We start from the raw sequence: 22,039 nt of genomic DNA on the forward strand, positions 1-22,039 counted from the left end.
GCTAAAATGAACAAATCAAGAGTCTATAAATGCTGGCGAGGGTGTGGAGAGACGGGCACCCTCCTATACTGTGGGTGGGAATAAACTGATGCAGCTGCTCTGGAAAACAGTGTGGAGGTTCCTCAAAAAACTATCCATAGAACTCCCTATGACCCAGCAATAGCACTGCTAGGGATCTACCCAAGGGATACAGAAGTGCTGATGCATAGGAGTACATGTACTCCAATGTACATAGCAGCAATGTCAACAATAGCCAAAACATGGAAAGAGCCTAAATGTCCATCACCTGATGAGTGGATCAAGAAGATGTGGAATATATACACAATGGAGTACTACATGGCAATGAGAATGAAATCTGGCCATTTGTAGCCAAGTGGATGGACCGTCGAGGGTGTCATGCTAAATGAAATAAGTCAGGTGGAGAAGGACAGATACCATATGTTTGTACTCATAAGTCTAACAGGAGAAACCTAAAAGAGGACCATGGGGAGGGGAAGGGGGAATAAGAGGGAGAGGGAGGGAGGCAAATCATGAGAGACTCTTGAATACTGAAAAAGAACTGAGGGCTAAAGGGGGAGGGGGAAGGGGAAGGGGGTTGGCGGTCATGGAAGAGGGCACTTGTGGGGAAGAGCACTGGCTGTTATATGGAAACCAACTTGACAATAAACTATATATGAAGTTGAAAAAAATAAAAAAGTTACACACAGCTATAAAAAGATTAAAAAAACAATAACAAAAAAACATCTGTCACCATGGATAATTACAGTTTTTTTAATTGTAATGAGAACTTTTTTCAAATATACTGTTAGCAACTTTCAAATATGCAATACAGTATTATTAACTATAGTCATATGCTTAACTATATGACCATGCTGTACATTACATCCCCATTACTTATTTATTTTATAACTGGAAGTTTATATCTTTTGACTTTCTTCACCTGTTTTGCCCCCCCCCCACCTCTGGCAACAACCAATCGTTCTCTGTATCTATAAGCTTGTCTTTTGGGTTGCTCTTTTTTTAAGATTCCACGTATCTGTCTTTCTGTCTGACTTATTTCACTTAGCATAATGCCTTCAAGGTCCATCCATGTGGTCACTAATGGCAAAATTTTATTCTTTTTTACAGCTGAATAATATTCCAGTGTGTGTGTGTAGCATATTTCGTTCTCCATTCTATCAAGCCTGTAACCTTAAATTATAAGAGACAGGAGAACAAGCTTATGATACTACAAGGAAGCCATCAGACTAAACCAAATCATTGGCATAGAAATAAAAGCTGGGGGTGGGGAAGGTGTTGGGGCCCAGCAGGCCAAAAAACCTCCCGCAGAGCCACCTTTGATGGCCAGGCCTCCGGGGCACAGGAGATTCTACATAAGCAACCATGGATGCTATGCCTCCAGGGTGCAGGAGAAAAAATTTGGGATTTTTCTCATTGCTTTGCAAAAGCAATGAAGGCATATACCTTTAAGTTTTGAATCAACTTGGGTCAGTTAGTGGCACCTGCTTTCCCTTACTTTATTTCTGTTCCCAGCTCATTGCCTGCTGTTGGGGCAAACACAATTGTCTGTCTAATTAACCCCTTGAATGACAAGCATCTTGCCCAGACATAACTGCTAAAGGACCTTGAAGAAAAGAAGATTCTTTGAGAGACAGACTCCCTCATTCCTGTTTTTTTACTTCTGTTTTCACGGCTGTTCTCTTTTCTGTGATTAAAAAAAAAAAATGATCCTTCCCAGGGCATGTTTTTACTCTCTCAAGGACCATAAGCTTTGTAATCATTAAAGAGAAATATAAATGTGTAAAACCCATATGGCATAAAAGACACTGACTTTCTTAGTAAAGTGTGGTTTTACCACCATTCATGTTGTCTGTCTTCTTTCTTTCCTATAGATAGTTTGCTGACACCAACCACCTACTCAGGGACCGTTCGACTGGGGGTATGTGGGCTGGCTCCCCCATCCTCCGGAGGAAGGGATTGTTTTAGATTAAGAGACTTTTGGGGGGGGGGGGGGGGGAGAGAGAGAGAGAGAGAGAGAGAGAGAGAGAGAGAGAGAGAATCCCAAGGAGCCCTATGCGGGGCTTGAACTCACAAACCACAAGATCATAACCTGAGCTGAAACCAAGAGTTAGACATTTAACCGACTGAGATACCCAGGCACTCCTAGAGTAAGAGACTTAAGAAATATAACCAATTAGAGTGTGTGGACCTTCTTTGGGTACTAATTCAAACAAACCAATTATAAAAAGGTAAAGACCACTTGAAAAATGTGAATCTGGACTGTGTATTAGCTGATATCAAGGAATTAGCTTGTTTTGTTACGTGATACATTATAATGGTTTTGTAAGAATGTGTTTTTTTTAATTTTTTTTAATGTTTATTTCTTTTTGAGAGACAGAGCATGAGCAGGGGAAGGGCAGAGAGAGAAGGAGACACAGAATCCAAAGCAGGTTCCAGGCTCTAAGCTGTCAGCACAGAGCCCAACGCAGGGCTTGAACCCATGAATTGTGAGATCATGACCTGAGCTGAAGTCAGCTGCTTAACCAATTGAGCCACCCAGGTGCCCCGAATGTGTTCTTTTTAAAAAGAGATGCAGCACTGAAGTATTTAAGGATGAAATTAGATGATGTCTGAGAATGTAAAGTACATTAGATGAAAAAAGTAAGGACATGAGGAGGAATCAGAAGAATCTGATAAGCAGCAACCAGTAAGGTGAAGAGAAAATCAGGAGACAAGTGCCTGGGTGGCTAGCTGGTTGGACGTCAGACCCTTGACTTCAGCTCAGGTCATGATCTCATGGTTCATGAGGTCGAGCCCCACCTGGACTGTGCTGAGAGCACAGAGCCTGCTTGAGATTCTCCCTCTTTCTCTGCCCCGCCGCTCACACTTTCTCTGCCTCTCTCAAAATAAATAAATAAACTTAACAACAAAAAAAGAAAAAGAAAATCAGGACAGTGAGGAGTCCTGGAAGCCAAATGAATCAAGTGTCTCATGAAGAAGTGATCAACACTGTCAAATACTGCTAGTAAGTCCAAGAAGATGAGGTTTACAAAGTGACCATTAGATTTATGAAATCATTAGTGACCTTGTCAAAAGCAGTTTGAGTGACAGGAGAAAGTGTGGCTGACTCAATTCCAAATTCACCCCTCAATGCCTGTTCTGTGACAATGGACAGAATTCCTTTCAGCGTATCTCGTTTACAGTGAGCACAGTATTAATCTTTCTCAGTAGAGGTCGCCTGAGGGACACTGCAGGAGGAAGGGGCTCTCCTGAAGTTGCCGGCAGCAGCAGCAAAGGGGAACAACAGAGTAGCCCACAACCACACACCCAGAACACGCCGTCCTTCAATGACCTTGAAGCCTCCACCTGGCTTGGCAATAACCTTCCTGCAGCCCTCTCACATAGAAACTAGCTCCTCCAGCGGCTCGCCTGTGGCCTGGGCCCCCACCTCTTCTGTGTGCACCTGCCAAGGGTGGCTGATAGCCTGCTCGCCACCTGCACTCCAGAAAGTCGCTTCCTGCTGACCCAGGGGATGCAGACCAACCAGAGCATTTCTCTGCTACACAGTAGGCTGAACTACACCTTCTCCAATGAGGTCTGAACCTCAACCTTGGGGAGAGGATGTGCTTCCAAGTCTGTCCTTCCCTGGGTACTCTCCCTAAGCCCAAGGATACTGTATGGGGTTTCGGTATTTCTTATAGTCACTCATTTACCAGTTTAATAATTCTTTATATTGAAATTCCTGTTTTCATATGCTGTACGGTCCTGAATGGACCCAGGATATAGTGACAGAGAGAAAAAGAGGGTAGGTGACAGAATGAAAGAATGGGTGACAGAGAAGGAAAGTGAATGACAAAGTGGGTAAGAGAGAATGGGTAACAGGGATAGAGAGTGGGGGGCAGAGGTCGTGGATGACAGAGAAAGGGGGGAAGGGACAACAGTGGGAGGGTGACGGACACAGCAAGAGGGTGGGATGGAAGAGTAAGTGGATGAGAAAGAATGGATGACGGTGTGAGCAGGAAGAGGACAGTGTCGAAAGAAAGGTGACAGAAGGAGAAAGAAGAGGAAGAACAGAGAGAAGGATGTAGTGAGTGACTGAGAATGGGAGAAGGAGCAAGAAAATAGGAGTACCAGAGAGGGAAAGTGAGTGAAAAAGGGGGAGTGACAGTGGGGAACAGGAAGAAACCGAACAGAAGCGGGGAGAGGAGGACGGTGGGCAAGAGAGGAGCTGGGGGTAGGCATGACAGGCACCAAGAGCATGCAACAGAGTCACTTTGTCTGACAGAAGATGTGTGTGAATAAGAAAACATGGGTGCAGACGGTGTGTGACAGCAAGTTTCAAAGTTTTCTCTGAGCTGTTAGCAGAGAGATGAAGAAGGTGGGACAGCAAGAGGAGACAGGAGAGAGGAGGAAGAAAGGCAGAAACGTGTGAGCAGAGTGTGCCAAGGACTAGCAGCAGTGAAGAAGGCAGAGAAGGAGATGCTTTGTGCGAGGTGACTTTGGAAGAGTATGGGAAAGACAGAGAAAGACTAGGAGAAATAAAACATACTGTGAGTTGGGAGATCATGAGAGGCAGGGGACTATGAAGGCCGAAGATGCTGACTGTGAGAGAAGGGCTGAGCATTGAGGGGAGCTGGAGAGCTTGGGAATGTTCAGGAAAGAGCATGTGAGAGCAAGGAAGAGACAGGTGCCTGTGTAAGACGCAATGTTGGGAAAATCCAGGCACATGCTTGCTCAGGGAAAGGAAGGAAGGGGGTTAAATGGCTTAAGTCTTACTATCCCCATTTTTCAGATGAGAACACTGAGGCTCAGAACAGTCAGGTGACTCACTTAAGGTTTCCCAGCTAGCAGAACCATAATTTGAACCCCAAATGGCCCAACTCCAAAGCTAGTACTCTACCACACCACACTACTCCCCGTTTTCCCCAAATCTTCCTTAAGCACGTCATGGAACTTAACTAAGTTGTGATTTTACTCCCCGGTAAGACCTTTTGGCTTTTAACAACCTTAAAACATTCTTTTTGTTTTTTTGAAAAGGAGACAGAACTATTTCACGGACCCAATTTATTTGTTTGTAAAACATCAAAATTTAAAACTTCTGTGTATCAAAGGACACTACCAACAGAGTAAAAAGACAACCTACAGAATGGGAGAAAAGGTCTGCAAATCATATCTGATAAGGAGTTAATACCCAAAATACATGAAGAAAAAACAACCCACCTAGCTAAAAAATGGGCAAAGAGCTTGAATGGACATTTCTCCAAAGAAGATATACAAACGGCCAATAAGCACATGAAAAGATGCTCAACATCACTAATCATTAGAGAAATGCAAATCAAAATCCCAACCACTTCATTATCATTAGGATGGCTACTAACAACAACCACAAAACCAGAAAATAACAAGTGGTAGCAAGAATATGGAGAATATGAAGACACTGGAACCCTTGCACACTGCTGGAGGAAATGTAAAATGATGCAGCTGTAGCAAAAGACTGTATGGCAGTTCGTCAAAAAAATTAATAACAGAATTACCCTGTGATCCAGCAATCCCACTTCTGGCTAGATATCCAAAAGAATTGAAAGCGGGATCTCAAAGAGAGATTTGCACACCCATATTCAAACCCAGCTCTGTTCACAATAGTCAAGAGATGAAAGCAACTCAAGTGTCCACCAACCGATACATGGATAACCAACATGTGGTATGCGCACACGATGGAACATTATCCCGTCCTAAAAAGGAAGGAAATCCTGTCACATGACAAAATACTGATGAACTTTGATTAAAGAATGCTCAGTGAAATAAACCCATCACATAAAGACAAATACTGTATGATGCCACTTGTATGAGGCCCGTGGAGTTAAATGCACCAGGACAGAAAGTAGAATGACGGTTGCCAGGGGCTGGGGAGAGGGGAGGGAGTTCTTCAATCGGAAGTTTTGGTTTTGCAAGATGAAGAGTTCTGGAGGTGGATGGTGGTGCTGCTTTAACAACAGTATTAACGGATTTTAATACCATTGAACTGTATACTTAAGAATGGTTAAATTTCATTGTATGTATTTTACCACAACTTTAAAAAAAAAGTTTACATCTCATTCTCACTTCACCATGTACCCCACCCTTAGCCCTACAGTGAACACTTACTCATTGAACACAAGCGTCTCCTCTGGTGAAGCCGGCCCTGTAGCTGGCCAATTTCCCCCTTTAAACCCATACTATGCCTTGCCCGTTTTACCTCTTCCAGCACTCATCGAACATTATAGAGATTACTGGTTTACCTATCCGTTTCCACTGGCAAATTATAAGCAGTGTGAGGGGGCAGGGTCAATATTTCACTCCTCTCTGTATCCCCTAGGCCTGGTGTTTGGTACACTGGAAAGACTCAAGAAAGGCTTGATCAGTGGAAGTTCTGGCTTTTAAGGAGTTCATGCTGGAGAGCTATCTGACCAAAGAAGGGGCACCGGGAGCCTCCCCAGGTTTTAGAAATCTGAGCAGATTTCCACACCCTGCTCAGAGAACGCAACGGCGCATCTCACAAGGCCCCACTTCAGCAGTCTGGGCCCCTGGGAGGGTCCGAGGGCTTCCCACCCCCACTCCCAGCCAGAACCGATGAGCTAGACCCGCCCAGCGGCCCAGACATACCTCAGGTAACGGGCAGCCTGCTCCGGGCTTAAGGCCGCGGCTTCCGCAGACCCTCGGGACGCCTCCATGACACCCAGCAAGGGTTCCAGGTATCAGCCTGCGATCAAATTTCGCTCGCTCCCGCCCTGCGCATGCGCCCTGGGCCGGGAGGCGGGGCGGGGCAACAGTCGTTCTCGTGACTGGCCAATCCGCGGCGCCGCCAGAGCCAGCCGCAAAGGTCGTGCGCCTGCGCCTACGCGCGCTGGAGCTAAAAGGCGGTCCCAGCTCCAACGGAGCGGGCGGGGGTCGTGTCCTCTTCTCTCTCACATTTTCAATTCGGTCCAAGCCGTGTTTCAGCACATTCGTGCGTGTGCGTGTGCGTGTGGTAGCTATACTAGTGAGTGAAGTAAAATGCCTGAAATAACCTCAGTCATTTTAGTGGCCCCTAGAGACCTTCTCCATAGGCTATTCCCCCAAATATCCTTCATTTCATGTTCGCGGTTGCCTGGCAATGAGCATGCTTTGAATTCAAACACCCTAGGAGCCATGGTCCCTGTGACTTAAACTCATATTGAAGAAGGGTCTTCAAGAGCCAAGCCAAAACTCTCACTTAAGAAATAAGTAGTGCTTAAAAAAAAAAAAAGTAGTGCTGTAACGTGGTCATTTCTTTAGAAGCTCCAACTAGGATGCCATCATTTTCAAAGGCAGAGCTCAGAGCTTGGGGCAGGAAACACGGTGACTTTAAGTGGCTTGCTTGGACCATCCTCAATTGGAGGTTGTGGGCCAACAAAAATTCTCCTTGTTCATACAGCGATGAAAACGGGGACATTGCCAGTCTTCAAGGCACTGATTAACATCTAGTATTGGAAAACAGCCATTGACCCAGTTATGCCCGCCATAAGTCCAGAGGATTTTAAGCTTTTTATAAATATCATGGATCATTAGGAGTTTAAAAAGGGATCTTCTAAAAAAGAGAATATGGGATATTTTCCTGATTCACATGGCTTTAAGTCATATTTTCATATGGCTTTAAGCCTTCTGTTAAGAGGGCTTTTAGTATACTACTACTATCCCCATTTTCATACATGAAAACTGAGGCTCAGGGACATGAACTGACTTTGCTTAAGGTTCCAGAACTGGGAAATAGCAGAGCCAGAATTCAATACCAGGTCTATATGGAAAATCCGTGCTCACTGTGTCCACTGCCTATTGCTGGATAGAAGAGGGGAGTAGTGGGAAATGAGGTTGATGAGGTAGTTGGAAGTCAGTTTATGAAAGAGCTTGTCTACCCTGTTGAAGTGTTTAATAACTTCTTTCCCTGGAGGCAAGCTTGGGTTGGGGTGAGTCGAGTGTGCAGGGACTCTGGGTACCCAGAGTAGGAGTGTGATGAGAAGAAGGCTGGTGGGAAGAATTCCGTAGAAATGAAAAAAGAGACGGGAGCACAAAAGTCTTCATCTCCAGGTGCGCTTTGGCTCAGTGTCTACCATCATCTCGTACCTATTTTTGGAACAGTTGAGAACTCAAAATGAAACAAAGCAAACCCCTGACTACTGTCTCAGGCAGCTGCCTTTCTGTGGGCTGTGGAGAAAAGCTAGAAGGAATTCCTTCAAAACCCAGGCTCCCACTTTCCTGCTTCCTAGCTGTCAATGATCCCCCAAAGCTCTGAATATTGGGAAGAAAGGACCAGGCTTTCTGTTTGCCTGCCCTTAGATTACTGGATTTTTCTCAGTACCATTCTCACACAGCCACAGGACTCCTCCTTTTTTGTTAAACTTTATTTATTTTGAGAGAGAGGGAGAGAGAGAGAGAAAGAGAGAGAGAGAGAGAGAGAGAGAGAGAGAGAGAGAGAGAGAGAGAGAAGACTGAGGGAGAAAGAATCTCAATCAGGCTCCGCACCATCAGCACAGAGCGCCACATGGGCTAGAACTCACAAACTGTGAGATCATGATATGAGCTGAAATCAAGAGTCGGAGGCTTAAGCAACTGAGCCACTCAGGCACCCCAGGACTCCCTCTTCTTTAAAACCCACTAAGGCCTCTAGCTCTCTTTCCCTCCCCCTCAGTCCCACGTTCACCACTTTTGGGCCCTTCTCAGTGCTTTCCGGAGTCCCACCCCTCACCGAAGGGTGCCAGTGACCCAGGAAACTCATCATCCTAGACTCCTAGTCTTCCTTTCTAAAGGGTAATACACACTCATAGACTGGAAATAAGAGAGGGGTTGGGGAGGATTTGGGGTGGATAAGTGGAGAAAATGGAAATGAATCGAAATAACGGTTATTACTATATCCCATTTATGTATCAGAACCTGTTCACAGTACTTTATGTTAATTCTCTTGACTGTTCCTCATTTCATGTCTACCCTTAGAGTGAGGGCCTCCATTCCCCCTACTTCCCCCAAGGGAATGGAGTTTCAAAAGCCTTCCCTAAGTATTGTTCATTTTTAAAGCGTGCTAATGGTATGGTATTGTTGTATTTTTTTAAGTCCTTATCTGCTAGAGATGAATAATGGAGTATTTTCAGATAAAATTATATGACATCTGGGGTTTGTATTAAAATACTCCAGAAGGGAGAAAGATGAGGAGGGGGAAAGATGAACATAGACTGGCAAAATGTTAATTATTGTTGAAGCCTGTTACAGAGGTTCATTATCCTCTTCTCTCTGCTCTGCCTGTTTGAAATTTTCCATAATAAAAATTTGAAAAAAACCTTTGCTATCTAATCTGGAAATAACACTGAGTCACCCGTACTCAAAGACCAGAAATAAGATAATGAAGCCTTGTAGGGGAGCTTAGAATGAGTAAATGGAGAGATGGATGAGGGAGACTAAGAACAATAGTTCTTGCTAACATAGCACTTGAGTGCCAAGCCTTGTTCCCCACAGTTTACATATATTAAGTCTTTTCATCCTCACAACAACCTTGTTAGGTAGATGATGCTATTATTATCTGCCCTTTTTAGATAAAGAAACTGAGGCACAGGAAGATAAAATAACTTCTACCAGTTCACACTGCTTGTGAGTGGTAAAGCTGGGTTCTAAATCCAGGCACTCCGGTTTTTGACTTTTTTGCTCTTAGACATTACGCTAGTTATACACAGGGAGCAGCTGATAGGTAAAGATAAGGGTTCGTTCATCCATTTACTTATTCATGTATTTAATAAATATGTGTTGAGCCCTTACAAGATGGCCAGGCAAGCATCTGGGCACCAGGATACAGTGGTGAGCAAAAAAGACTGGTTCTTGCTATCAGAGTTTGAAGTTTGGGGATTTGGGGGGCAGACTTGAAATAATAATCATGCAAGCATGTGGAAAATCACAAACTATGATGAGGGCACAGAAAGAGAGCTCCAGAGAATTCTGAGAGCATATGATAAGGTACCTGACGCAGTCTGAAGGGGCTGGGAAAGTTTTCCTGAGGAAGTAACATCTGAGCTGAGAGCTAAAGGATAAGAAGGAGTTAAAAGGGAAGGGAAGAGCATTTCAGGCAGAGGGAAGTGCACGACCAAAAATCCTGAAGCAGGAGAGAGCTTGATGCACATAAAGAACTGAAAAGGGATAAGGTGGTTGGAGCAAAGCCTAAGATGCTAGAATTGAAAGGGTGTTTTGGAGTCCGGTGCAATGTCACAGGTGAGGGAACTGCCACTGGGAAAGAAGGAAGTGACTGGCCCAAGGCTATACCCTGAATTGGTGGCAGAAACGGGACTCATCCTAGGTTTCTTGACTCCCAGCCTGGTACTCTTTCCAACACAGACCATGGCTTTCCTGCATATAAGGAGGGAGGCCAAATGGGTGTCAGTAAAATGCTGCTCATACGGACTCAGAATGGAAGAGAGTGTTTTCGGAGATAGGCAGAAATAACCAGATGGAATCCTCATGAAGAAGGAGACCAAGAGTGAGTTTGGGGCAGAAAAGGAAAGTAATTTGGAAACAGGGAGAATGTAATCTGTGATTCCCAGACACCGAATTAGGCTTTTATCCTGCTATTTATAGCAAGGGTTCTAAAGCGGGTGGTATTTGGTGGGGTGAAGCAGGGGATTGGAGAAGAATACTGGGGCAGATGTCTTCAGCCCCTCTTTTGAGGCGAGGCAAGAGTGCTTTCCAGCTCAGCGGCCCAGCTGTGAGTCATCTCCAGCTCTGCCAGCAGGGGGCGCCAGAAACCCAGTTTCCTAAGAATGGCAGGTGGCCTGGTCCCCCCACTGGGTAAATTCTTACTGGAAGCTAGTCAAGTCAGTTCAAGATGGTATGGAAATTACAGGAGCTGAGGAGAAAGAGGGGCCAAGAGTTAGGATTATCTGCAGGGTCTTTGCACTAGATTGCAGTCATTGGTAAGTGCCTCCTAAATCTGCTTCGTAGGGTTTGAGCTGAAGCAGGCAGTCACCAAAGGGTAGGGAATCATTTGACAGGACAGTGCTGCTGCACAAAATGTGGCCTCCTTCACTCCCTTTGAGCTACCTCATCCACTCCCCAATCCTCACAATTTTGTCTCTAGCCGCATCCTTTCTCCTGAGTTTCAATCCTAGATGACCAACTGACTACAGGACATATCTTCCTGGAAGCTCAACCTCAACATGGCATTGAACTCATCTACTTTTCCCTAGACCTAGTTCCTCAATATTCCTCACTTCCATGAACAGTGTTACTAACCCCCCCCCCAATTGTTCAAGTCAGAAACTGGGATGCATCTTTCCAATTCACCAATACGTCTTACTGGCTCTACCTCCAAAATACATTCCAAACCCAAACACTTCTCTTCAGCTCCTCTGCCGCCATTCTAGTCCATGACACTGACATCTCTCACCTGCCTAGCTTCAATAGCTTCCTGACTTTCTTCCTGCTTTTATTTGTGCCTGCTCCCCACTCTTTCTGCACCTAGAAACCAGAGTGATCTTTCAAAAACACCAATCTGATCATGTCATGGCCTTTTCTAAACCCTTTGAAGCCTCCCCTTGCCCTCAAAATCAAGTCCACCTCCTCAGCATGGCTTTCAAGGCATTCCTGATCTGGGCTCTGACTGATCCTCTTGTCTTATGACTCACTTCTCCATAACATGACTGTGCACACACTCTCAAACACATACACACACGTACGTACATCACTTTTCTCAAACTGAACCACTTCCACTCACTCAAATCTTGCCTTACGTGCTGTTTCCTCTGCCTGGACTTTCTTCCCTTCCTTTTTGTCTCACTATCTCCTGTTCACTCCTTGGCTCTCAGCTCAAGTCTCCCTTCTTCTAGGGACCTTCCATAATCCTTCCCAATAGTCATCCTCTGTGACACAATGTGACGTGCCCTGCCTTTATCATTGGAATCATTGGATTTAGTCCATGGAATTTGGCTGTCAAGTTACCTCTGGCTTGCCCATGATGACGTGGGCTCTGTGAAGAACAGATCTGGCTTTTTCACAGTTATAGCTTCACAGAGCTTAGCACAGTAGCTGCATATAGTAGCTAATAAGCAATTATTTGGTGGAAGGATGGATGGATGGGTGGATGGATGAATTTGTCAATTTACTTGTCTCAAAGATGAGCAATAGACACCATTTTGAAGAGCTATAATGAGGCTGTGGGTAAGAATGATACATCCAAAACATTAGTGGGGACCAGGAACCAAGGAAGAAGGGAGGTCCAAACATGCCCATCCCAGCCACACTTTTTGCCAGCACTCTGCCTGTCTCCCTCTTAAACCTGCCTCAGGATGGACTTGGAAATAGCACAAAGGAATCTGAGTTACACCCAGGAATGGGATACCCCATTGTATTCTCTTCCCAAATCTTGTGCTGGGAGAAAGCCACCCATATTTGGCTCGGAAATAAATGGGCTCTAGCCAGTGTTGGTGGACTCTCCAGATGCCCTGTACATACTTGTTCCCCAAGTAAAGAGCATTTCTGGAAGCTCCCATGATATCCTCCTCAGCTCCCACATCTTCCTGCAGCAGCAGAGAAACCCTCCCTACATGGCATGATCTCCTATCCTAACAGCAAAAGTCAAAGTTCCTCCCTTGTGTCAGCTCAAGAAGGGACTCCTATGGTCACCTAACCTTAACCTTCGTGGCCCTTTGCCCTTCCTTTTAGGCACTAAAAGAGACAGACAGTAGAAACTAGAAGCTCTTGAGGGGAGGCTGAGGGTTACACTTTTCTACAACCCTTCGAAGACCTTGGCCCCCTGCCCAGATCTGAGTCAGGAACTGTATGTCCCAGAGAATTGGCTTCCCAGCCATCTGCTGTGAGCTTAAAGAGCCTAGGGCCCCTTGTTGGACCCTCTGTTCAAATTAGCCAAGAAAGGCAGGGTGAGGACGACGCAGCAGGAGGGAACTTGGCCAGTCTAGGCCTTCTAGACTATGTGTGGAGGGAAGGGGCAGATACATGACACCAGGGCACACTGAGGACGTGGCAAGTCTCCAAGCAGAGAGCTCCTCTGGCAGCCCAGCTGCACTGTCCTCATAGCCAAGCCTTCCCAGCTCCCCTTTTGAGAGAACTGATGGCTTTGTGAACACCTGTCTTATGCCAGGCACTTTCCTCACAACAAGCAAGAAATTGCTGTTCTCCTTTACCAGTCACAGGAACAAAGGCTCAGATTGGTTAACTGCTTTACACAAAGTCATGCAGCAAGTACATAGCAGATTCAGAGACCAAGATCAGGCCTTCAACTTCCAGACCCTTGGTGAATAGTTCCCAAGGATACTAGAAAATGATTCTCCCTTTCAGTGAGCAGGTAGGCAGCCTGAGGACAATGGCTGTGAGGGGATCCAGAAAGTCACACTCCTTCTTCTATGCCTAGGTAGCACGTAGCTTGCTCCATCCAGAAGAAAATATGTCTTTGGCCTTTGACATAAGGGGTCACGCAATAAGGTCAAGTTTCATACATGGAAAATTTTAGGGTGGTGACAATAAAAGACTTATGGTCTCACATCAGAGGGTAAGAGAACAGTTCAGATGAATGGACCAATCCAAGAAGCCAGACAGATCCACAGAAGGAAGACTGACAAGGCACCCCTAACTCCCCACAGCCATGTATGTTCACTTGGATTGAAGAATCAATCATCAGACGTAGTTGCCAGGGGAGATATTTGGGAATGCTCTGGGGCTGACCATTAGCACATCAGGGGATCTCTACCCTAGAATCATGTTAGAATAATTGGAGACCTTTTAAACAATAATTGCATTTGCAATACATGTATCTGACAAAAATATAGTATCTAGAATATATAGAGAACCCCTACAAATCAATAATAAAATTACAACCTAAAAATATGGGCAAAACACTCACATAGACACTGCATTGGACAGGATATATGAATGGCTGATGAGCAAATGAAAAGATGACCAACATAGTCATTAGGGAAATGCAATTTAAAATCACAATGAGATACCACTATGTACCTATGAGAATCATTATAATTAAAAAGATAGACAATACAAAGTGTTGTCAAAGATATGGAACAACTATAAATCATATTTTGTTGGTAGCAGGGCAAATTGGTACAAGAACTTCAGGAAACTAATGGTTTCAAAAAAGTTCTACATAAATCCATGGATTCCAGCCCAAGAGAAATGAATGCATGTCCCTGTAGGAAGATTGGGACAACCTAAATGTCCCTGCATGTGTGAATGGCTAAACAAACTTTGGTGTGTCCCCACACGGGAATACCATTCAGCAATGGAAGAGACTACTACTGATGAACGACTGATCAGTGCAACAATTTGGGTGAACCTCAAAGGCATTGTGTTAAGCGAAAGAAGCCAATCCCAAAATGTTACATTCTACTCAATTCCACTTACAGGCAATTCAAGAACAATCAAAATGAATCTATGTTAGAAATAAGAAAGATAGTTTCCTCTGGCAAGGGTGTAGGTATCGACTGGGACAGCGGAAATGGTCTGTTTTTATTGGGGCAGTGATGACACACTGCCCACAAGTATCAGAACTCATTGAACTATATGCTTAGGATCTATGTTGGGGCGCCTGGGTGGCTCAGTCGGTTACGCGTCCAGCTTCGGCTCAGGTCATGATCTCACGGTTTGTGGGTTCGAGCTCCACGTAGGGCGCTGTGCTGACTGCTCAGAGCCTAGAGTCTGCTTCAGATTCTGTGTCTCCCTAGCTCTCTGCCCCTCCCCCACTCACTCTCTGTCTCTCTCTGTCTCTCAAAAATAAATTTAAAAACATTAAAAATTAAAAAAAAATCTATGCATTGGACTTCGTGTAAATTATGGCTCCATTTTAGAAATCATGTCCAAGCCCCACCTCTGATTAATTAAATCAAAATCTCTAGAGGTGGGGCCTGGGCAAGGACATTTTTTAAATCTCCCAAGGTGGCGCTAATGTGCAGCTGTTCTGAGAACCATTGATTAATATCACCACCACCTCTCCCTAGCAACAGACTCAGCCTCCTATGTCATGGAGACATTTCTTTTTTTTTTTAATAGTTTATTGTCAAATTGGTTTCCATATAACACCCAGTGCTTTTCCCCACAAGTGACCCCCACCATGACCATCACCCTCTGCCTCCCTCCCTCTCCCTCCCCCTTCAGTCCATGGTTTGTTTTCAGTATTCAGTAGTATCATGGAGACATTTCAAATGTGCCAGTCCGGGCACCTGGGTGGCTCAGTCGGTTAAGCGTCAGACTTTGGCTCAGGTAATGATCTCGAGGTTCATGGGTTCGAGCCCCACATCAGGCTCTGTGCTGACTGCTAGCTCAGAGCCTGGAGCCTGTCTTCAGATTCTCTCTCTCTCTCTCTCTCTCTCTCTCTCTCTCACACACACACACACACACACACACACACACACACCCTCCCCTGCTCACGCTGCCTCTCTCTATCTCTCAAAAAAAATAAAAACGTGCCTGTCAAAAAAAGTTCCTCCTAGGATCACCAGCAGAGGTAGACAGGTGGGAACAGGCGAGTGAGGGTAGGCACTTACCCATAGGTCTCAGAGGATGTTTCATATCAATACACATAAACACTGAATTTTACACTTTAAAATGGTTACACTAGTGAATGTAATGTTATGTGAATTTCACCTCAATTTTAAAAATTTTAAGAAATCAGGACCTTCCTTGGTTTTAATGGCTGCATATATTCCATTGTAAGAGTGTATTTTAACTTATTTGACCCATCCCTGCTGGTGGATATTTTTCCAATATTTTATTTTATTTTATTTTTTATTTTAGAGAGAGCATGAGTAGGGGAGAGAGAGAGAGAGACAGAGAGAGAGAGAGAATCTCAAACAGGCTCCATGCTCTGTGCAGAGCCTGATCCCATAAACCTGGGATCCTGACTTGAACCAAAATCAAGAGTCGGATGCTCAACCGACTGAACCACCTAGGAACCCCTCCAATCTTTTGCTATTACAAATATTATGGCAGTAAATATCCTGGCACATGCATTTTTGTGAATATGTGTGAGTATATCTGTAGGATAATTTTCTAAACGTGGAATTGTTGAGGTCTCAGTGTATGTGTCTCTCATTTTGATAGAAGCTGCCAAATTGCCTTCCATCAGGGATGAGCGAACTTACATTCCTATAACAATATATGAGGATGCCTATTTCCCCACACCTTTGGTAACAGTGTTTTCCAACCTTTTGATCTTCATCTTTCTGGTTATTAAAAAGTTTTATTTTGCATTTCACTGAAGAGTAGGTCTTCACTGAGACAAGTCAAGTTGAGGATGAGGGTATCCTTTTGGAGGTAGAAAGGGAGGCAGGTATCCCCTACCCCCTGGGCAGTTATCTATTCTAGCATAGGGTTGGCTCTGAACAAGTCACCAAGAATCCCAAGAACTCTTTACTGAATATTAAGGACTCCCAGATGTTTTTCTTAGGTCCAAATCTCTCACTTGAGCCCCAGACTCCTAAATCAAGGCCTCCCTGACACCTCATACTGAAAATATCCCAAAGTATGGTTTCCCAACCCACCCTCAAACCTGATCTGCTCCAGTCTTTTCCATCTCTATAAATGGCACCACCATCCATCCAGTTGCTCAAGCGGCAAAACGAGAAACTAGAAATGTTGTCTCTTCTCTATCCCTCATCCAATCCATCATCAAGACCTGCAGGCTCTATCTCCAAAATACATCCTGAATCTCTCCACTTTTCCCCACCCAACTGCAAGCACTCAAGCGTAAGCCACCTGGCATTTACCAGTGGCTTCCTAATTGGCATCCCTACTCCCATTCTTGTCTCCCAGTCCATTTTTCTTATTAAGGTAATCTAATTTATTTTTCAAACAGCAGCCAATAATCTTTTCTAAAAATAGAAACCAGATCACATCACTCCTTTGCTTAGAATCTTTCATGAGTTCACAATGAAATGAAAATACCATCCAAACCTCTTACCATGGCCCACAAGTCCCTATAACCTGACCTGTCCAAACTCACCTTGTTTGTTCATTTCATCTTAATCACATTGGCTTTCTTTGTCTTCTTCAAACAATCAAGCCCATTTCCACCATAGGGTCTTTGCATTTACTATTCCTTCTACCAGGAACACTTCCCCCTAAAATATTAGCAAGGCTGGCTCCTTCTTATCACCTGGTTCCTTATCATCTCAGCTATCTCTCTTGTGAGACCTTACCTGAGCCATCTTCTCTAAATTAACTACCCCATCTCCCTCATCCTGTTATCCTGTTTATGTCCTTTAGCACTCTTACTATGTTTTAATGTTTGTTTGTTTGTTTGTTTGTTTATTATTTATTTTGAGAGAGAGAGAGAGAGAGAGAGAGAGAGAGAGAGAGAGAGAGAGAGAGAACATGCATGAGCAGGGGAGGGGAAGATAGGAAGAGAGAGAATCCAAGCAGGTTCTGTGCCATTAGCATGGAGGCTGACTCAGGGCTCTATCTCAGGAACTGTGAAATCATGACTGAAATCAGGAGTCAGCAGCTTAACTGACTGAGCCACCTAGGTTCCCCTAGTGCCCTTATTACTATTGAAAAATATCTCCTTTCCGTTTACTTCCATTTTATTTGTTTCTCCGCTAGGAACATTAGCCCCATGTCTGTATCTCTAATAACCACAATAGTTCTGATGCATAGTAGGTGCTTAAAAAGTATTTGGAAGGGGATAACTGGGTGGCTCAGTCAGTTAAGCCTCTGACTCTTTCTTGATTTCAGCTCAGGTCATGATCTCAAGGTTAGTGAGTTCCACCTCTGGGTGGGACTCTGCACAGAGAGTGCAAGCCTGCTTGGGTCTCTCTCTCTGCCCCCTTGCCCCTCCACTGCTCTGCTCTCTCTCTCTCTGTCTCTCTCTCTCTCTCAAAATAAATAAAGACTTAAATATATATATATATTTGTAAGGAATGAATTGTTCAATAGTGCTTCCTTGTTTTCAGAGCCTTCTCCTGGTCAAGATTTCAGATTTAAAGAGAGAGGGAGCCATCAGAGAAGGCAGGGTTGTTTTTCAACACCTACAACGGAACAAAACTGATTTTGAGGATTTGTAGTCTGCATCTATCCAAATTATTAGCAAAAAAGTCTAACTAAAGCTCTCTTTTGAAACACTGGGGAGCCTCCTTTGAATTATCGCGTGTCATTGCAAGCAATAAAGGGGCCTTCTTTTGTCAATATTCTCTGCTTCAAATTTGTCACTAATTCCAGCTGGCCTTGTCCCAGCCAATCTGAATGACCGAAAGGCAGAGTGAATACAATTTAATCAGTGGCTGGGACCCCGCGGGATGAGCTGGCGTGTCTCTGTGGGCCTCATCGCTAAAAGGTGTTCCAAGGGGCAGTGATTTTTGCGCTGAATAAAGACGGGCCAGCAGGAACCCCACTGCCGCGGAGGGGGAATCTGGCAGGCACTGGCTCGGGGCGGGGGCGAGGCGGGCAGGGGGGAGCTGCAGAAAGCTGGGGGACAAGTAGGAAAGAAGACAATGCCACGAAAAAAGAAATAGTCAATGTATGAACAACCAGCCCTCTGTTTAGTTTTACAAACTGTTCAAGCCATTATCTCATTGCTGCCCCCATGACAACCTTCGTGCGGGTTATTGTTGCCCTGATACCAACAGGGAAACCGAAGCTCAGAGAGGTGACGGCTCCCTGCGGCGCTGTGCCCCCCCCCCAGCCCCGCCCGCCATCTCGGTGCCCACGGCGCGCACCACTCCCCCACCTCATCTCTTGCAGTCAGTGAGCCCGGCGGCGCCGAGGCCGTTGCTATGGCATCTCTAGAGTGTCGCAAGTGCCCAGGAAGAATACAAATCGACCTGCGTGAGACAGAGCCCTGTGCAAAACAACTTCCAATTTACTCGCAATAATTACCACCCCCAGATAATCGCCTGTACCCAGGCGGGCGGGGAGGGCTTGGTGGGGGAAGGGAGGGCTGCGGGCGCACCAGAGAGAAGGCAGCCGGCTTCCGAAGGCTGGGGTCTGAGGCAACGGTGGGGGAAAAGAGAGGTGGTCTTCCTGAATTTGGCACTGGCAAGGGCTCTTTTTTGTTTGGTTCTGGAAACTTCAGTGGTCTTCTGGATGGGTCATATCAAGGCATTTCATTCAGTATGTACTGAGTACTTTGGTAGTGGGCATTTTGCCTGGCATTGAGGATGTAAATGCCAGTTCCTGTGGTGGAGTGTTACACAGATTCCTGGGAGACCAAAGGGGAAAGAAAAAAAAGAGAGAGAGAGAAAGAAAAAGAAAGAAAAAAGAAAAAAGAAAAGCAAACCACACAAACAAGAAACAAGGTATAGTTATACAATTATAAGGGCCATCATTCATTCAGCATGTATTTATTAAGTACCTGCATTAATTAAGTACCTACTATGTGCCAGGCATTTCGCAGAGGATACAGCCTTGAATGAGACAAAAACTCCTGCCCTCATGAAGTTTAATTTGGCATGGAGAGAGACAACAGCTTTTTAAAATGTAATAAAAGTATACTGTTAGTTGATGTATTTGTTGGGGTTCTCCAGAGAAACAGAACCAATAGGATGTGTATACATACATAATGAAATTTACTGTAAGGAATTAGTTCCTACGATTTGGAGGCTGGGGGCGCCTGGGTGGTTCCGTTAAGCGTGTGATGTCAGCTCAGGTCATGATCTCATGGTTCATGAGTTCAAGCCCCGCATCTGGCTTTCTGCTGTCAGCACAGAGCCTGCTTCAGACCCTGGGTCTCCTGCCCCTCCCTCGCTCGCTCACGCAAGCACTCTCTCTCTCCCTCAAAAATGAATAAACATTAACAAAATTAGTCATCACGAGAAAAAAAATTGTAAAAAAAAAATAACAATTTTGGAAGCTGAGAAGTCTACAATATGCAGTGGGTGACCCGGAGATTCAAGGGGAGCCAATGGTGTGTATGGTTCCAGTCTGAGTCCAAAGGCAGGAGGAGACTAATGTCCCAGCTCCAAGAGAGTCAAGTGGAAAGAATTCTTTCTTACTCAATCTTATATTGTATTCAGGCCTTCAGTGGATTGGGTGAAGTCCACCCACACTGGGGAGAGCAATCTTCTTTTCTCTATCTACATATTCAAATGTTAATCTCATCCAGAAACACTGTCACAGACACACTTGGAGATAATGTTTAACCAAATATCTGGGCACCCAGTGGCCCGATCAGGGTGACATAAAATGAATCATCACAGCTAAGTGAGAGGCCTGGCTGTAGTTGCTGACAAGTGCAAGCAAGAGAGAAAAATAAAACAGGAGAGTAGGAAGATGAAGTGTTTGTTGGTGGGGTTGCAAATGTAAACAGGGTGATGGCAAAAGTCTCACTGAGAATATATCATTTGAATGAAGACTTGAAAGAAGTGAGGCGGCAAGCCATAAAGATTTCCAAGAATGTTCCAGGCAGAAGAAACAAGAGGTACAAAGGCGCTGAGGCAAGAGCATAGCTGGAGTGTTGCAGGAACAGCAATGAGTCCAATATTCCTGGAGCAGAGTGAGCAAGGGAGAGAGGGCTAGGAAAGAGGCAGAGACAGAGCACACAAACCATGTAGGCCAATGTAAGGATGAATACTACAAGTGAAATGAGAGCCATTGCAGGATTTTGAGGTGGGGACATTGCATGATTTGACATGTGTTTATTTATTTATTTTGAGAGAGAGAGAGAGAGAGAGAGAGCGAGCGAGCGCAGGGTAGGGCAGAGAAAGAAGGAAAGAATCTCAAGCAGGCTCTTCAAGGTCAGGGTGGAGCCAGACGTAGGGCTTAAACTCACAAATTGTGAGATCATAACTTGAGCCGAAATCCAGATATAAAGTGAGCCACCCAGGCGCTCCCGACATGTGTTTCAATGGGATCCCTTTGGCTTCTGTGTAATGAAGAGACTATGTGTGGGAAGCGTGGTGAGGGGCAAGGGTGAAGCAAATGCCCAGCTAGGGGCAAAAGAGCAGTTAGGGTACTATTACAGTAAGCCAGATGAAACATGATGGGAACTTAGACCAGGGTGACCCCTGTGGAGATGGTGAGAAGTGATGGATTCTGGATATATGTTGCAGGTAGAGCCAATGGGATTTGCAGATGGACTGGACATGTGGTGGGATGAGAAGAGAAAAGCTGAAGGTGATCAAGAGGGAACATGTCTTAGGACAGGCATTGTGGCGTGAACTGGGAAGAGTTCAAGTTCATAGGGACTCGGGAGTTAAACTGAGCTATACTCCTGCCCTTATCAGCTGTGTGACCCTGAGCAAGTTGCTCGCCATCTCTGGACCCAGGTTCCCTCACCTGTAGAAATTTACAGGGCTGTTGTGAAGATTTAATGAGGTGAGGTATGTAAAACCCTAGGTTCCACAGTTGGCACAGAGTAGGTACACACTGAGCACTTGCCTCCTTGTCTTTCCCTTCCTGAGGAAGTTAGACAAGCTTCAGAGCAGGGCCAAGATGAAGGATTGTAAAGATGACCGCGGTGCTGTTCAGAAGAAAAGGGCTGGGGCGCCTGGCTGGCTCAGCCAGTAAAGCATGCTCTTGATCAGGAGTAGACTCTTGATCTCAGGACCGTGAGTTCGAGTCAGAGTTACTTAAAAAAATGGGAGTAAAGGTGCTCATCCTTCACAACAGCAGGGGGAAATGAAGCCAATGGTCAGGTAGGCCTTAGTGGAAGCCCTGGGGTGGGGAAAGCTTCAGGACAGGGAGCACTTGGGCATGGAGAGAGGGTAGAGGAAATAAAGTCATGTACAAAGAAAGGGGCCCCAACAGGGAGGTGTGAGGGGATGGGAGGCTAATCTCCCACCTTTCTGGTTCTGCCTTGGGCCAGCCTTAGTCCAGAGGACCTTTGAAACCTTCTCAGTTATGGGATGAAGTTGGTCATAACTATGGCATACAAATTCCCAGCATGGTGAGGGGTTACTGAACTCTGTGTTATGTGGAGTCACACAATAAACATCTGGCTTGGCCACCGGCCAAGACAGGCCCCCCCACTCCCACTGACTCTGGCCATACATGCAGTGATTACAAACATATGGCCCCCAAGGAGGAGCCTTTCCAAAAGTCCTCAAGAGCCATT

The 22,039-nt window shown here is 45.2% G+C and overlaps 1 protein-coding gene across 1 annotated transcript in view; it reads right to left on the minus strand.

Annotated features, from left to right (window-relative positions):
* Positions 1-6,750, minus strand: part of ERCC6L (ERCC excision repair 6 like, spindle assembly checkpoint helicase) — a 28,786-nt gene extending 22,036 nt beyond the window's left edge. Inside the window, exon 1 of the mRNA XM_029930597.1 lies at positions 6,643-6,750. Within this exon, the coding sequence (XP_029786457.1) occupies positions 6,643-6,710 (68 nt within the window). The 5' untranslated portion in view covers positions 6,711-6,750. The remainder of the gene's footprint in view (positions 1-6,642) is intronic.
* Positions 6,751-22,039: the final 15,289 nt, after the last annotated feature.

Source organism: Suricata suricatta, chromosome X (assembly GCF_006229205.1).
Source record: "Suricata suricatta isolate VVHF042 chromosome X, meerkat_22Aug2017_6uvM2_HiC, whole genome shotgun sequence".
NCBI classification, from domain to species: domain Eukaryota; kingdom Metazoa; phylum Chordata; class Mammalia; order Carnivora; family Herpestidae; genus Suricata; species Suricata suricatta.